Source organism: Neophocaena asiaeorientalis, unplaced genomic scaffold (assembly GCF_003031525.2).
Source record: "Neophocaena asiaeorientalis asiaeorientalis breed wild unplaced genomic scaffold, Neophocaena_asiaeorientalis_V1.1 scaffold242, whole genome shotgun sequence".
NCBI classification, from domain to species: Eukaryota; Metazoa; Chordata; class Mammalia; order Artiodactyla; family Phocoenidae; genus Neophocaena; species Neophocaena asiaeorientalis.
In genome coordinates this window covers 4,373,344-4,388,920 of record NW_020172451.1, presented here as the reverse complement: position 1 = coordinate 4,388,920, position 15,577 = coordinate 4,373,344, and the positions used below count along the sequence as shown (strand labels likewise).

Sequence of the window (15,577 nt, the reverse complement as noted above, 5' to 3'; positions counted from 1 at the left end):
GGCACAGCACAGCAGCTCCTCACTTCTACTCTGACGCCCCCCAACCCTTCCCCCACCTACGCCCGAGAGCCTGCCACATGGAACTCTGACCACGTCCGCTTCGCCGGTTCGTCAGGCTCAGTGGCTTCGCAGGGCTCCGGGGGTAAAACCCGATTTCTGGTCACTACAGTTGCCACACTGTGTTGGCGCCACGCGACGCACTTCAGGGTCCCAGTGCCCACTGGCCCCAGTGACAACGCGGCCACACAGCCAGCTGCTGCAGACACCAGATGGACACCAGAGGACCCTGGCCCGCCCCTGGGCCTTCCTGCATGACACGCAGCCCGGCCAGACCAGCCATACGGCCGCCGGCATTGCCAGCCACCATGCCTCCTTTGCAGCGGGCACCAGGCCTGTCCATCTGCAGAAAACCCATCACGCGTCAGGCTCAAAGAGCAGGCACACGGCAGGGGAGGCACAAGCCCCAGGTAACAAGCCCCGGCCCGGGGCTGCAGGCCCTGCGGTGGGCACGCTGCAGAGACCTGCCTCCACGGCCCTCCCGTTTCCGTGTATTTAAAGGGAAGCAACGTGTTTCCATGTTTGGCATACAGGTTGCTAAAACATTTTACAAAATACTAAATAAAGCTTCTGAAAAACATGCAAAGTCTGTTCGATCAACTGCTCTACACAAACTTAGCGGATGAAACACCTGAGGCGACTCATTCCACCTGTGAGCCCTCGGCTTCCTCTTCTGTAAAGCGGGGATAATAACCCCTGCCCTGCTGAGTCGCTGGGAAGACACGAGATCGGGAGGCAGAGAGCTCAGCACCGTGTCGGGGGCGTGGTGAGCGCTCAGGGCCTGGTAGGCGCCAGCATCGTCCCCAAGCCGGCTCAACTGCCCGCGCCAGGGAGGACCCCAGCCGCTGGGGCCAAAATCTTCGCTCCCCCATTAAGTTACTAATTATGAGATGCGGCCACTTCACCCAGCCTCTGCCCGTGTTTCCTCCAAGGTACTACAGTGATGAGAATCGCTGCTTTCCAGGGTCGTGGTGAAGATTAATAATGATGTCTATCTACACAAGCCCAGCGCATCCCGCCATCGGACGCGCGTGTGGCCATCCCCGCACAGTTCCTGAAGCCTGGCAGGTGCTAAATGAACACCATGTTCCCCTCTCGACTCGCACAAGGACTGCAGGGAAGCCCCTCTCTCACACGAAGAGCAGACCTCCAGGGAGGCTTGGCTGGGCCCCGAGGGGCCACTCACCTTCCGCCCGTCGACGGCGCCCTCGCTGCCCATGTACGCCAGCTTCCGGCGCACGTAGAAGAGCATGTCGTCCTGCCGCGGGGCCCACTTCTCCATGAAGTAGGTAGAGAACATCCAAGTCCAGAAGACGATACGGTCATCCTTGAAGCACCCTGCACAGGGAGGCCAGAGAGGAGTGAGGAAGGATGGGTCAACTTGGCCCCAGCCCCGTGACCTTGGCCGGGCCCGGGCCCTGTCCCCCACCCCGCCCCCGACCTGTGTTTCTGGTCAGAAAGCAGCCAGGACTGTGTGATGTTCAGAGCCCCCTTTTCCCTCACACCCCACCACGGGGCACCCGAAGAGGCTCAAGGCCACGAGACCCTCCCCCACCGCCCCCCATGGCACAGTGGACTCCAGCCTGTGGGTGAATCAGCAGCTTCGGTGGGGAAGGAAAGACGGAATCAGAGGGAACGTCATGGGCAGGCTGTCTGGCTGGGAGCCGGAAGGGCTTAGGATGGGAGATCTGTCAGGCAGGCACCTCCCTCCCCCCATCCCCACCCCAGGCTGCCGCAGCTCCCACGGAGAATCCGACTTAAAGGAACAGCTGCCCCTTTGCTAACCACGCTCAGCGGCAGGCAGGAAGCAGGGAGGATGTCCACCCTACCCTCACCCTGGCGCCACGGAGCCTCTCGGCACGCCAGACTGACTGACTTCTTTTTATTACAAACAGGATTCCTTTATGATAAATCTTTACGGTACTCTTTCCCACACAAGGAGAAAAAGCCCACAGGCTCTGGTAGGAAGGACTGTTTCCACTCCAGCTCTGCACTTGCCACGTGACAGCGGGCAAGCATCGCAGCCTCTCTGACCCCAGGTTTCTGGGGGTGAACACAGACTGAGACCATGGGCGTGGAGAGCCCGCGCCTGGCACAGAGTGGGACCCACAAAGGCGGGTGTCTACACAGATCCGACAAAATTCCAACATGTGCTGCAGAGCTGTTTCTTCGAAACCCAAGATATTAAATTGCTCCTGGTTTCTTTCTCTTCTCCAGAAACTGCTTTACCACCGTGACTGAGCCCTCGCACTTGGGTCCTAGAAGGACCTGACTTAACCCAACCCTGGAGGCGGGAACCTGGGGGCCGCTGATGCGGGGCTCTCCCTTGTCCTCACAGGCGGCACAGGGACTGGCCAGGCCCCCTGACTTGCAGCCCATGCCCCCTCCTCCGGGTAGTCGGCCATCAGGCTCTGGAAGACTGAGCCGCAGGCAGAAAACCCCAGGCTTTGCTTACATCACCATGACCAGAGACCCAGGCTCCACACCAGCTCCTGCCCTCTGCCCTCTGCAGGGCTGCCACGGGCAGTCTGCAGCCCGCCCACTCCCACGCCCTGCCTGGCTCCCATGCGAGGGAAACAGAAGGGTCCTCGTCAGTGAGGCGTCCAGGTCAGCGAGCCTGATTAAGACAAAGGCCACCCATCAGCCTTGACGGCAAAGGCTGGAAGAGGCCACAGGACTGACGGCCACATCCGCAAGCTGGCAGGCAGCAGGTGGAATGTCGCCGCCGTCCGCACCATTCTGCATCACCGCCCGGACGTTCCTGCCACACACCTTTTCGACAGGCAACGCCCAGTTCACGCCCCTACAGACCCCTACAAAACTAAGCAAAGGGGCCGTGTTATTCCGAACAAAACAGGAACTCTCCCGTGACTCTGTTTACTCGCAGCTCCCTCAGCCCAAAGCCCAGCAGAAGGCCCATCAGGCGAAATGCTCAAAGACTGCCCACGCCGACTGCTTCCTGGCCCCGCGGGGGGTACAGAAGTGGCAAGCAGTGGGTCAGGTCTCCAGTCCCCACCACCTGCCACAGTGAATTACAAGTTCACCATCAGCGTCACTCAGGGTCAAGCGCTGCCCCCCTCGGGCGGCACTCTCTGTTTATTCTGCAGGCAGAAGGAGCCTCGTGGTACCTCGGGCACCCAGATGGTTACGATTTGTTACACATTTGCCATGTTGAGTGAGCACCAGGTAGAGCTACGCAGATCATCTCACTAAACTCTGCCTGCATTCTGTTACGTCTACTGCCCCGTTTCACAGACGCAGCTGACTCTCAAGAGGTTAAAAAGGAGGCCAAGATCACAGAGTTAGAACCCGCCAAGTCCTCAGACCTGTCAGACCCCCGCGCTGACACTCTTGGAAAATGCTGGACCCAGATAACGAATGCAAAGCGCTTAGCAGGCAGCTGGCAACCCCGGGAGCGCGATGAGGGAGGGGTCCTGGGGTTGGGGGAGGATGCAGGGTTTGCCTGCAGGAGTGGAGTGCTGGAGGTGGCACAAAGTGCATGCCACTGTATTCTCTAGGATTCCACGTGCCGCCAGGCCTGGCCCAGTGGGGGCCACACAAGGGGTCCCATGTCCCTGCTTTAAATGCTGAAAAATCACTTTCTTCACAGCTCATCCGGCCCGGTTAGTGAGGGAGTCTGCAGGTCCCAAGAGTCTGAAGCAGACTGCATGCCAGTACTTCCTCCTAACACAAAGGCTCAGCTCACACAGGGGCTGCTGGCGCCCAGCCCGAAGGTCACCCCGGGCCGGCTGCCGGCCCCCCCACCCCCAAGGGCCACTCCCAAACAACCTCTCAGAGGGGACCAGCCCACCCCCCGTACGCTTCCAGCCCACGTGGCCATCAGAAAGTCCCCCTCACTGCCAGCTCCCCACCCGGGCTGGTGCCATCACCCCTAGAATGCACTGGTTGCCCCTTCCACTCCCATCCGACAGTCTGCCCTCCACACCACAGCCACAGGATCTTTATTTAAAGATCGTTCCCTGCCCCCCTTAGACCCTTCCCAGGGAATTCGGAATAAAACCCAAAGTTCTGAGAAAGCTCTCCAAGACAGCCCCTCCTCGCGCTGCTCACCAGCCCTGCTGGCCTCCTCCCCCTCCGATTCTCTGCCCCGGTGCCTTTGCACAGGCGTCTCCTTCCTGTCATTCCAGCTGCAGCTTAGACGACTCTCACCTCTTCAGAGAGCCTCTCCGGACACCACATTAAATGTGGCCCGAGGGGCTTCCCTGTCACAGCACCTTGTTTTACTGCCATCGTCACCACTGGTGTTTCATATCGGTTTGCTGTCTGTCCCCCACTGCATGAAAGCAGCTCAGGAGGAGGGACTTGTGTGGATGACCATCAGATTTCAGTGCCCAGAGCAGAGCCAGGCACATAGCAGGCGCTCGATAAATGCTGTGTGAATAAATGGGTTGTCCCAAGTTAACAGGAAGCAGGTTCAGTGAGGTGGGTGACTTGTCCAGGTGACCACAGCAGGGACGTGGCCCAGCCACTGTCCACCTGAGGCCTGGGTGCCCCACGCAGGACACAGGGCATGGACTTGCCACTTTATTTCAGTCGCAAGGGCCCTGACTTAGAAAGATCTTCCGAAGATGCCCCAAACACAACACGACACGAGGGCTGCAGCCCCCTCACTTAGCTCGCCCAGGCTCCACAGGCAGGCTCAAAGCAATGGCTCCACAGGCAGGTGGGCCTGTCACATGTGCTAAGAAGACCCCTGGGCGTCCAGACAGGGCCCACCCCGACCCCGCCTTTCTGAGCACCTGCAGCCCCTGTGCGCCCGGCAGGTGCAGGTTGGGAGACCCAGCACCAACACGCTCCGAAAGAAACAGGGGGGCTAGACGTTCGCTGTCAGCTGTGGACACCACACGGATGTTATCATTAGCGTAACTACTTCAGTACCAATGACAAACTCATTGTCATTGAGTAGGAAGAAACTCTACTCTCTCAGGGAAACCCCACGCACCTGCCTCTCTCACCCATGAGGTGGGGAGAGGCCTGCTAGAACCATCGCCAGGACCAGCCGTGGGCACCACACCCAGAGACGCTGGCAGAACAGACACGCAGACCACGGCCACACCCAGGACACCCAGTTTAAAGCCAGAAGAGAAATCGCAAAGGTCAAGAGCTGCCCCCGACCCCGAGCACTCAAACTTCCCCTCATGCCCAAGAGAAGCATGGCTGAAATCAAAAGGAACATGAAAACCAGGGGAGGGAAATTCACAGTAAATAACTAATGTCCATGTAATAAAGAATTCACGGGGCTTCTCTGGTGGCACAGTGGTGAAGAATCCACCTGCCAATGCAGGGGACACGGGTTTGAGCCCTGGTCTGGGAAGATCCCACATGCTGCGGAGCAGCTAATCCCACGCGCCACAGCTACTGAGCCTGTGCTCTAGAGCCTGCGAGCCCCAACTACTGAGCCCACGTCTCACAACTACTGAAGCCCATGTGCCACAACTACTGAAGCCCGCGTGCCTAGAGCCCGTGCTCCGCAACAAGAGAAGCCACTGCAATGAGACGCCCGCGGACCGCAACGAAGAGTAGCCCCCGCTCGCTGCAGCTAGAGAAAAGCCCGCGCAGCAACGAAGACCCAATGCAGCCTAAATAAATAAATAGACAAACAAACCAAAAAAATAAAGAATTCACATCATAGCAAGTTATGAAAGAAAATGCATAAGAGCCCAATAGATAAATGGGTAAAACACCAAAACAGGTAACTGCCAAAAAGGAAACATAACCACTTAACAAAAATGTGGGAAAATATAAATCTCACTAGTTTTTAAAAATTCACATTGAAAGAACAAGTTGTCCTTTGTTTTTGTTTTTTTTTTTGGCCACGCCCCACAGCCTGCAGGATCTTTGTTCCCCAACCAGGGATCGAATCCGGGACTTCGGCACTGAAATCATGAAGTCTTAACCACTGGACCACCAGGGAATTCCCCAAGTTGTCATTTTTAAGAAGGCAAATTTGGTATTTTAAAAATACCACTTAGGACTTCCCTGGTGGTGCAGTGGTTAAGAACCTGCCTGCCAATGCAGGAGATAAGGGTTCAAGCCCTGGTCTGGGAAGATCCCACATGCCGCGGAGCAACTAAGCCCATGTGCCACAACTACTGAGCCTGTGCTCTGGAGCCCGAGAGTCACAACTACTGAGTCCACGTGCCACAACTACCGAAGCCCGTGTGCCACAACTATTGAAGCCCGCATGCCTAGAGCCCGTGCTCTGCAACAAGAGAAGCCACCGCAATGAGAAGCCCACACACCACAAGGAAGAGTAGCCCCCGCTCGCTGCTACGAGAGAAAGCCTGCACGCAGCAACGAAGACACAACGCAGCCAAAAACAATAAATAAATGAATAAATAATTTAAGAAAAAAGAGTGCAAAAAGAAAAAAATACCGCTTAGGAAAACCGGCAGATTCGACAAAGTTAAACACATATTTACCAGTGATTCAGCCATTCCCAGGTACTTGCCCAAGAGAAATGAAGCATGTGTCTGGCACAGACACTGGTATACAAGTGTTCACAGACACTTTGTCCCTAGTAAACCCAAACTGGAAACCAGGAGGAGGTACACGTGAAACATGACGTAGCCACTCAATGTTCCTGGCAATAAGAACAAACCACTGATCCGCACTGCACTACGGATACATCTCAAAATCATCACGCTGAGTGAACGTCAGGCACAGAAAAAGCTACACCTGAAGGGCCGCGTTCACATGACGCTTCAGAAAAGGTACAACTACAGTGACAGATGCAGACTGGGAGTTGCCCCAAAACGTTCTGTTTCTGGTGGTGCTTTCACAACCATCAAAACTCATCCAATTACTTACTTTACACGGACACAGTTTATTTTACATAAATTATACTCCAATAAAGTTGATAAAAAGTTACGACAGCCAAAGCTGGGAAGAGTACATTGAACTGGGAGCTCTCATATATGGCTAGAGAACAAAAATCACTCTATCCTTTGTGAAGAGCAAGCGAGCATTTTCCTGCTTCTGTGAATCTATCTTATGGAAAAGAAAAAATAGGAGTAAAGTAAATAAAGGCCTTTTGCAGAAAGACATTCTCTCTGTATCAGTGAGAGCAAATAATATGACAATAATCCTAATAATAAGGAAGGAGAAAAAGAAAGTAATATTCTGTAATTACTGACATTCAATCCAGGTAAATTATGCTGTGTGTACTAAACCCGATCTCCGTCAGTCTTTTAAAAGGACGCCTATGAAGACAAGTAGGCACATGGAAATGCGTGTAATACGTTTGGTGAAAGAGCGGAAGCTCAGGCTGTACACACACTGACCACAACTACATACGTCACACGCCCGAAAGGCAGGAGCTGCTCTACCTCACAGGAAATATGTTTTCTTTTTTCTTTGTTTTTACTTTTAATATGTTGTGGGTATTTTTGGTTTTTTTTTTTTTTTGCGGTACGCGGGCCTCTCACTGTTGCGGCCTCTCCCGTTGCGGAGCACAGGCTCCGGACGCGCAGGCTCAGCGGCCATGGCTCACGGGCCCAGCCGCTCTGCGGCATGTGGGATCTTCCCGGACCGGGGCACGAACCCGCGTCCCCTGCATCGGCAGGCGGACTCTCAACCACTGCGCCACCAGGGAAGCCCTGGATTTAATGTTTTTAATAGTAAGATGACACCACTTTTTCCCATGAATGTACGACTTTTGATGAATGTCATAAGGCTCATTAAAGTGAGAGGAGGGGGACAGAAAAGGGACTCCCCATCTTCAGAGGGAGGAGAGGAGGGTGGGATAGGAGACAGTCCAAGTCCAAAAGCTAGGAAGGGTCAAGGTCACAGAGAGAGTTCAGACTCGTGGAAGCACAGTACAGCGTGTGGATCTACAGCCAAACATATCTGAGTTCAGGCCCTGACTCTCCTGCCCCCCAACCAGGTGGCCAGTGCACCCCTCTGGATCCCAGGAACTCCATCTGTCAGAGGGGTCTAACCTGCCACCCTCCCAGAACCAACAGTGAGGACGGGGGGCGGGGGGAGAGGCCAATACGAAAGTCCTTTGTAAGCCGTAAAGTTCTGTCCACATGTACATTCGGGGACCCTCTGCACTGCTGCTTCGTGTGTCTCTGTCGGCAGTGTGGCTCGCTCAGATGAGGTCATGGATCCCAAACCTGCCAGTGTCCCTAAACTACGTGGTGCAGTAACTGTGTGAACAGACATATGAGGGGTAATTGGACCCTTGTGTGGCCTGTGAAATCAGTACCAGCTTTTCCCAAGACCTGTCCAGCAAGAAATCCCCTGGGTCATAAACCCTGAGAGCCGCCAGTCCAACAGAGAGCTCCCTAATCTCCATGACTCTCTCCATCCCTGTCTCCCTGCCATCTGGCCACAGGGGCAGCAAATTTCCGGACCCTTGAATCCAGTGGATGACAGACTTAGGGGAGAGATGCAGCCCCAGATGCTGAGCCACTCACTGGGGCAGCACCACGGACAGCTCCATGCCCCCAGGCTGCTCCCTGCTGGGCTGTGGTCCTTACAATCTGTTCTCATAATCCATGGTAGTTACGTTCTATAAAGTAGCCACAGACACTGAATTAGCAAATACCGAACGACTGCTCCTAGGGAAATACAGGGTTGAGTTCCTGCAAGTCTCTGGTTACAATTTCGTCCACCGATCGATATGTATAACCTTGTTTTACGTGTTTCTCTTTAAAGACACCTTATTTAATATATAGTTGGGTTATTAACATTGAACTCCAGGACACCAGCACTGTAGCTCGTGCCTGAACGAAGCTTATCTAACAGGTATATTCTCCATAAGGCCCATCACAGCCTTCTCTTGCTTGAGACTATACAGCACTTCAGCTTTAACGCTTGGGGCCACTTTAAACAGCAAAATCACCACCAAAAAGCACAAAAATGCAAATACATGGCACTATATAGACCACAAAAATGATGAGTTGAAACAAGGAGGCGTGGTGTCACCTTGCTCAACCTCAGCTGGGACCGTGCACCTACCTCGGGTGACTCAGAGTTTCCCACCACTCTGCACACGTCTGCGATTAACCACAAAAGCACCAAAGGTACTGACGACTTCAGGGGGTTATGGATAAATTTCTGTTGAGTAGGTAAATCTGTAATACAGAATCCGTGAATAATGAGGATGGGCTGTATCAGAAAAACTGGTATCTTCCAGCTCGAAATGGGACTACGGGGATCCAGCCACCTCCCCTGCCTGCAGTGAGTGACCTGCTTTCACAAGCTACCGGCTTTGAACTTCAGAACTGGGAGAGCCCTTTATAGACTAGTGAGTCTGGGGACGCACGGAGGAAGGCACGCAGCTGTGTGAGGAGAAGAACCCGCGCCTCCCAGGCCCAGCTCCGTGCTCTACAACCACCCGGCCACAGATTCTCTATCTCATTCTGCATGACACCGAATGGGGGATGTAATCGTGCCAACAGCTCAACAGCACTGACAGTGATGACGGCCCACGTTTGCCCTGCACTCTACAGTTTATAAAGCCCTTTCACCTGTTACTTCTTCATGGCAACTTGATGAGGTGGGGATAACCTCAGTTTAGTTTAAAACCTCAGTCTTTGGTTTAAAAATAAGGCAGGGCTTCCCTGGTGGCGCAGTGGTTGAGAGTCCGCCTGCCGAAGCAGGGGACACGGGTTCGTGCCCCGGTCCGGGAAGATCCCACATGCCGCTGAGTGGCTGGGCCCGTGAGTCATGGCCGCTGAGCCTGCGCGTCCGGGGCCTGTGCGCCGCAACGGGAGAGGCCACAACAGTGACAGGCCCGCGTACCGCAAAAAAATAAATAAATAAATAAATAAGGCAACTGAAGCTTGGGAATCCAGTGGCTCGATAGCATCTGGGGCTCAAACCCTGCCACTCATATTCTTTCCAAGGTCCCAGATGTAGGCATATGCGCCTGAGTCTTCAGCAAGTCAATCTCTTTACGGTAGTGACGTCAAAGATCACTGAGCACAGATCACCGTGGCAAGCATAATAATAATAGAATATTCAAATCATAGAGGGAGCAATTCTAACTAATTTGATCTATTAATTTAACATGACCCAATAGAAAATGCCAAGAGAATGTTTTAAAATAAGAACAGCCAGGAAAATTCAGAGTGATGTGGGATCAAGATTCTTATCAGATATTAAAACACACTAGAAAGCTAAATCCTCATGTCACCATCAACACAAACTACACAACCCTTCCGCGTTGCAAACAAAAAACCCACAGACTGTTGGCTGCCTATCCTGCCACGTGGATGAGGTCGACTTGAAGGCTGGAAAAGGGCCAGAGAGAGTGGAGATAGGAGAGGGACACAGTGGGGCCACTCAAGTCCTTAGTATTGGGCATTCCTAGTCTTCTGGAGGCTTTAGTTTTCAACTCTTCTACAGATTGTCAGCCAAAAATTTTGTTTATTTAAAAAAATTTTTTTTATTGAAGTATAGTTGATTTTACAAATTTTTTTATTGAAGTATAGTTTCAGGTGTACAGCAAAGTGATTCCGTAATATATACATGTACATATACATGTGTATATATTCTTTTTCAGATTCTTTTCCTATAGGTTATTACAAATACCGAGTATATTTCCCTGTGCTATATAGTAGGTCCTTGTTGGTTATTTTATTTTTAAAATTTTTTTAAATTAAAAAAATTTTTTTAATTATTTATCTTATTTAGTTTTGGCTACGTTGGGTCTTAGTTGAAGCACACAGGATCTTCGTTGAGTCACGCGGGATCTTTCGTTGCGGCACGCCGGCTCTTCATTGTGGTGCATGGGCTTCTCACTAGCTGTGGCGTGCGGGTTTTCTCTTCTCTAGTTGTGGCATGCAGGCTCCAGGGCGCGTGGGCTCTGTAGTTGTGGCGCGCGAGTTCCAGAGCGCGTGGGCTCTGTAGTTTACAGCACAGGGGCTCTAGTTGAGGCGCGTGGGCTTAGTAGTTGAGGCACGTGGGCTCAGTAGTTGCGGCGCGCGGGCTTAGCTGCCCCGCGGCTTGTGGGATCTTAGTTACCCGACCAGGGATCGAACCCATGTCCCCTGTACTGGAAGGCGGATTCTTAACCACTGGACAGGGAAGCCCCTTTGTTGGTTATTTTAATAAATTTCTTATTGTCTAAGCTACCATGGATTAGTTTCTTCACTTCTAACCCTAAGAGAGAACTCAAGAGTCACCCAACTTTAAGGAAACAAACCAAAAACCCTCCCTTAATCCCACATCACCTCTAGCTACTGTCTCACCAGAAGCTGTCTCCAGCGGAAAGTTTTCAGTCCTCTCTTACTTGGACAGATATGTTAATTTACAGATCTGTTAAATTCTACCATTGATTTTCGGTTTTGGTTTTTGCTTTCCTGCAGAACTCTCTGACTTCATCTCTGCATCGTTTCACTGATTCTACCTTTAAATGTACCTGGAAGCCAACCACTTCTCACAAACCACTCTGGCACCGGGGCCAAGCACCACCATCTCCTGCCTCTATTCCTGCCCAGCTCCCTAACTGGTCCCCATGCTTGAATCAGCTCTTGCCACGCCCCTGCTCTCAATCCTCCATGAGGCTGACGTCCTCACCTCCCCTTGGCTCCTTTCTCAAACACCTACCTTCTCAGGGAGGCCTCCCCAAACCACCCTGTTTAAAATTGTAAATCCACCCCAACAGTCCCTACCCCACTTCCTGCTTTATTTTTCTCCATAGCACCTATCACTCTATAGCATCATATATTTTTTACCTATCTTCTTTGCTCTCAGTCTTTCCTGAGTACAGGAGCCAGCAAACTTTTTCTGTTAAGGTCCAGATAGAAAATAGTTTAGGCTCTGCGGACCACACGGTCCTGTCTCGACTACAAAATCATCCACAGCGATACATAAAGAAATGGGCATGGCTATGTCCCAATAAAAGTTTATTTACCAAAAGAGGCAGCAGGCTGGAGGTGGCCTGGGGCCATCGTGTGCCAGCACCTGCCTTACTAGAACATATCTCTTTTAACAGAGCATCTTCCCTCTTTGATTATTTTGTTCACTGCTGTACACTTAGCTCCTAGAATTGTATTTGGCCTATAGGAAACAATAAATATTGGCTAATTAAGTGAATAAATGAAATGAACCGAATGATTAATGAGAGCAAGGTGGTACCGGTACACAATTAGATCAATAGAACAGAATAGAAAGTACAAAAGCAGAATGAAGATACGTGGTAATTTAGTTTATATAAATATTCATCCTTCCGATCAGTAGGATGAAGACAGCTCTTCAACAGCTGGTCTTGGAACAGCCGGCCAGCTGGGGAAAAAGAATAAGGTTGGGCCCCTGGTCACGTCAAAACCAATTCCAAAAAAGAAAAACTTCTGATGCCAAAAGTAAAATCGTAAGAAAATCAAATAAACCTTGAGTGAATTTTTTTATTCTCTCAGAAAGCGGAAAGCCTTTATGAGTAGAACACAAAGGCTGTCAAAGAAAAGAATGATATTTAAAAAAAAGACAAAAAATAAGTAAAAGAAAAACGAAAAGAATGATAGATAAATCAAACAACATAAAAAATTTCCATAGGAAAAAAACCCCATACAACAGAAACAAAGGCAAAAACAAACACCACCACACTGGAAAAATCACTGGATCTCTTAAATGAGGGCTAATTTTCTTAACAAATAAGTTTCATAAACTGCATAATAAAATGAAACAGGATGGAAAGGCAAAGGGAGATATAAACGTCTTCTAAGACAGGAAACTATGCTCAGCTTCACACAATTAGAGACACGTAAATGAAAACTGAAAAATTCTATTTTTCACCTATCAGATGTGAAAAAAATCAAAACACCTGACAACATTCCGCGCTGAAGAGGGTGTGGAGAAATGGGGGCTTCGTATCAGGCAGCAGGATAATAAACTGATGAAATCTGTAACCAGAGAGCTGGGCAACAAAACCACAACTGCTTCTCCCTTTGACCCAGCAGCTCCTTCCTCCCCTGAGGGGTTTTTCCTACAGTCTTCCACCGGCTGGTGTAAAATTCTGTAATTCCTACAGCACTGCTTACAAAGTACTGGAATGGTCCCATCAACAGGAAAGTTAACTGAATAAATGAGAGATCATTCACAGAATGGGATACCGTGTAGCTTTCAAACACGAATTGAAGCAGCTCTATCTGTACCGCTAAGGAAAGATCTCTAGGGTAAATGAAGCGAGGGGAAATATGAGGGGCTAACAATATTAGAGGTTTTATATTCATATAAAAGTGAATCGTTCATAATGACCCAAGTGCTTGTGGGGTGAGAGGCTGGGGCACTGGGATAATGGAACCCAACCCTCGGGGCTGTTCGGAGTTTTTAATTAGTTGATACCCTCGAAGACCAACCAGGCTGCCACTGAGCAGGGGCCCAGGGTCAGCAAGTGTTATTTACATCATTGCCAGTGTTATCACGGCCTCTGGAGAGAGGCCAGGGAGGAGAAAGGCGTCTTGGCCTTTTCTCTATGACTCTTCTCAGACATTTGAATTTTGTGCCCTGACCATGTTTACCTGTTCCAAGAGTAACAAACATTTTTAATCACAATGCAGTTACTTGGGAAAATGCCTATGATAGAAAGCTAAAGAAAAAAGAACAGCAAAAAACAAAGAGCAGGCCACAAAAATTGTACATGACACTTGAAGGAAGGAAATTGCTTTTTAAAAAAAATGCCTAAGAAGAAAGACTGAAAGGAAGTTGAACCCAAACGCTCACAGTGGTTAGTGTCGAGAGTGGGGGAATTACAACTATTTCCTGTTTTTCAAACATTCTGTAGTGTATCAATAATACGCTGTGCATCTAAACAGCACCAAGGACTCACCGTGTGCCAGGCACTGTGCTAACCACCTACCATCCTCACCTCGGCTGCAGCTGGTACTTGAACCCAGCCATCCACACCTTGCTTATGCTGAAGCAAGCATTTACCGAGTGCCACCATTCAAGGCTGGGTGCTCAGCGCTGGGTGGGACGGGGACCAGAATCCAGCACGGACCCTGCCCACCTGGCGCTGAGCGGGAGGAAGATTTTTATCAGCAACTCATACAGACAAGCAGGACGCTGCCTCGGGAGGGTCGGGAGGGCAGGCTGTGTTCCCTGAGCCTGCACGACGGGCGCCGCGCCTCGTTGGGGCATCAGGAGCGTGCCCTGAGGAGGGGAGTTTCCTGCTGGGGGGGTGGGAAGAGCATCCAAGGTCCTCCTGGTGAGGCCGAGATGGGAAAGGGTCCAGAGACAAGATGCCACGTGGGAGCCTGAGCTGGAAAGGACGCGACCGCACAGGGCCTCCTGGCTGGGTTGGGGGCTTTGCGTTTATCCTCAGAGGACCGGGGACCCCTGAAGGGTTTGAGACAGAGTCTCTCCGCTGTGGGGGGAAGGAAGGGGCAGAGGTATGACCCACGGCCCGTAGATGCCCGATGCCCAGCCCGTCCAAGGGCCACCTGGGCCAAGGGTCCCGAGAGGGACCTCCTGGGAGCCGCCTCGGCTCAGCCTGGCCCCTCCCAAAGGCTGGGGGGGGGGGCAACTGGCCTCTTTGGGGCGAGTCCAAGGCAGCCCTTGGCCGCTTCCGCCCCCCGGCAGCCAGGGCAGCATGAATAGCCTTCTGTGGCCCCTCAATAGGCCTTTCATCAACTCGCGCCTCTCAGTGCCCCTCGCGGGCTGGAGACCCTCCCTCAGGGCACAAAAGACAAAGAAGCTGCCCAGGGAGGCCCAGGGCTGCCCTGATGAGGCACTTGGATGGAGAAGTACTGGTCAGACGGGTCCCCACGTGAGCAATCCCACCCGCCAGGCCGGTCCTCCGCTCCAGCCTAAGGGAAGCACGGGGTCTCAGAAACGGCAAGGCGGCCGGGTCAGGAGAACCCATCACCTGCCTGGCCCCCTTCTTCTCCAGGAAAAAGTCGAGCCTCCTTCCCCAGATGAGCCAGGCCCTACAGACAGCCCCTCCAGTCTGCGCTGCGGTCCCCCATGCTGCAGCCCCTCCCTCCGCCCCTGACCAAACACCCTGCGCGTCCTCAGGCCACCCCAGCCCTCACCATGGAGTCTTCCTGGACCGAACCACGGGGCCCTAGGCCCGTCCCAACCCAGCCTGTGCAAGTCAGCTTGGCCATCACGTCCCTGGGGCCTGTTCCCACCAGCCGCCCCACGCACCTCCTCTGACCCACCTGAGCCACTTTCCCTCATTTGATCTTCACAAAGACCCTGTGAGGTAATGTTACTACCTTCATTTAACTGATGAGGAAATCGAGGCTCAAGGTTTGATTCCCTTATCTGACGTCGCACTGCTGGCACGTGGCAGAGCCAGACCACAGCCCAGAGCTGCCTTCTAAGCCTGCCAAACGAACACACTAGTGTGTCCCTTTCCACCATGACAAGGCACCTCACTGGCAGGGTGACCAGGTACCCACCACAGGGCAGGGCCCACGGCGGGGAGTCAGTGAATGTTGAACAAACAACCGCGTGACTGCACTCCGGTTTTCCAGTTTACTCAGAGAGCACCACGGCAGCTTTGAAACCCAAAGCCACTGTCCCTTCTCACAATATGCGTGACGTT

The 15,577-nt window shown here is 52.1% G+C and overlaps 1 protein-coding gene across 2 annotated transcripts in view; it reads right to left on the bottom strand.

Moving 5' to 3' along the window:
• The window catches only part of KIAA0930 (KIAA0930 ortholog), a 44,920-nt gene that overhangs the window by 15,912 nt on the left and 13,431 nt on the right, over window positions 1-15,577 (bottom strand). For both annotated transcript variants that reach the window (XR_003002183.1, XM_024737483.1), the window contains exon 2: window positions 1,244-1,395. Coding sequence is in view for 1 of the 2 variants with exons in the window: in XM_024737483.1 (XP_024593251.1) it covers window positions 1,244-1,395 (152 nt within the window). In the remaining variant the exon portion in view is untranslated. The remainder of the gene's footprint in view (window positions 1-1,243; window positions 1,396-15,577) is intronic.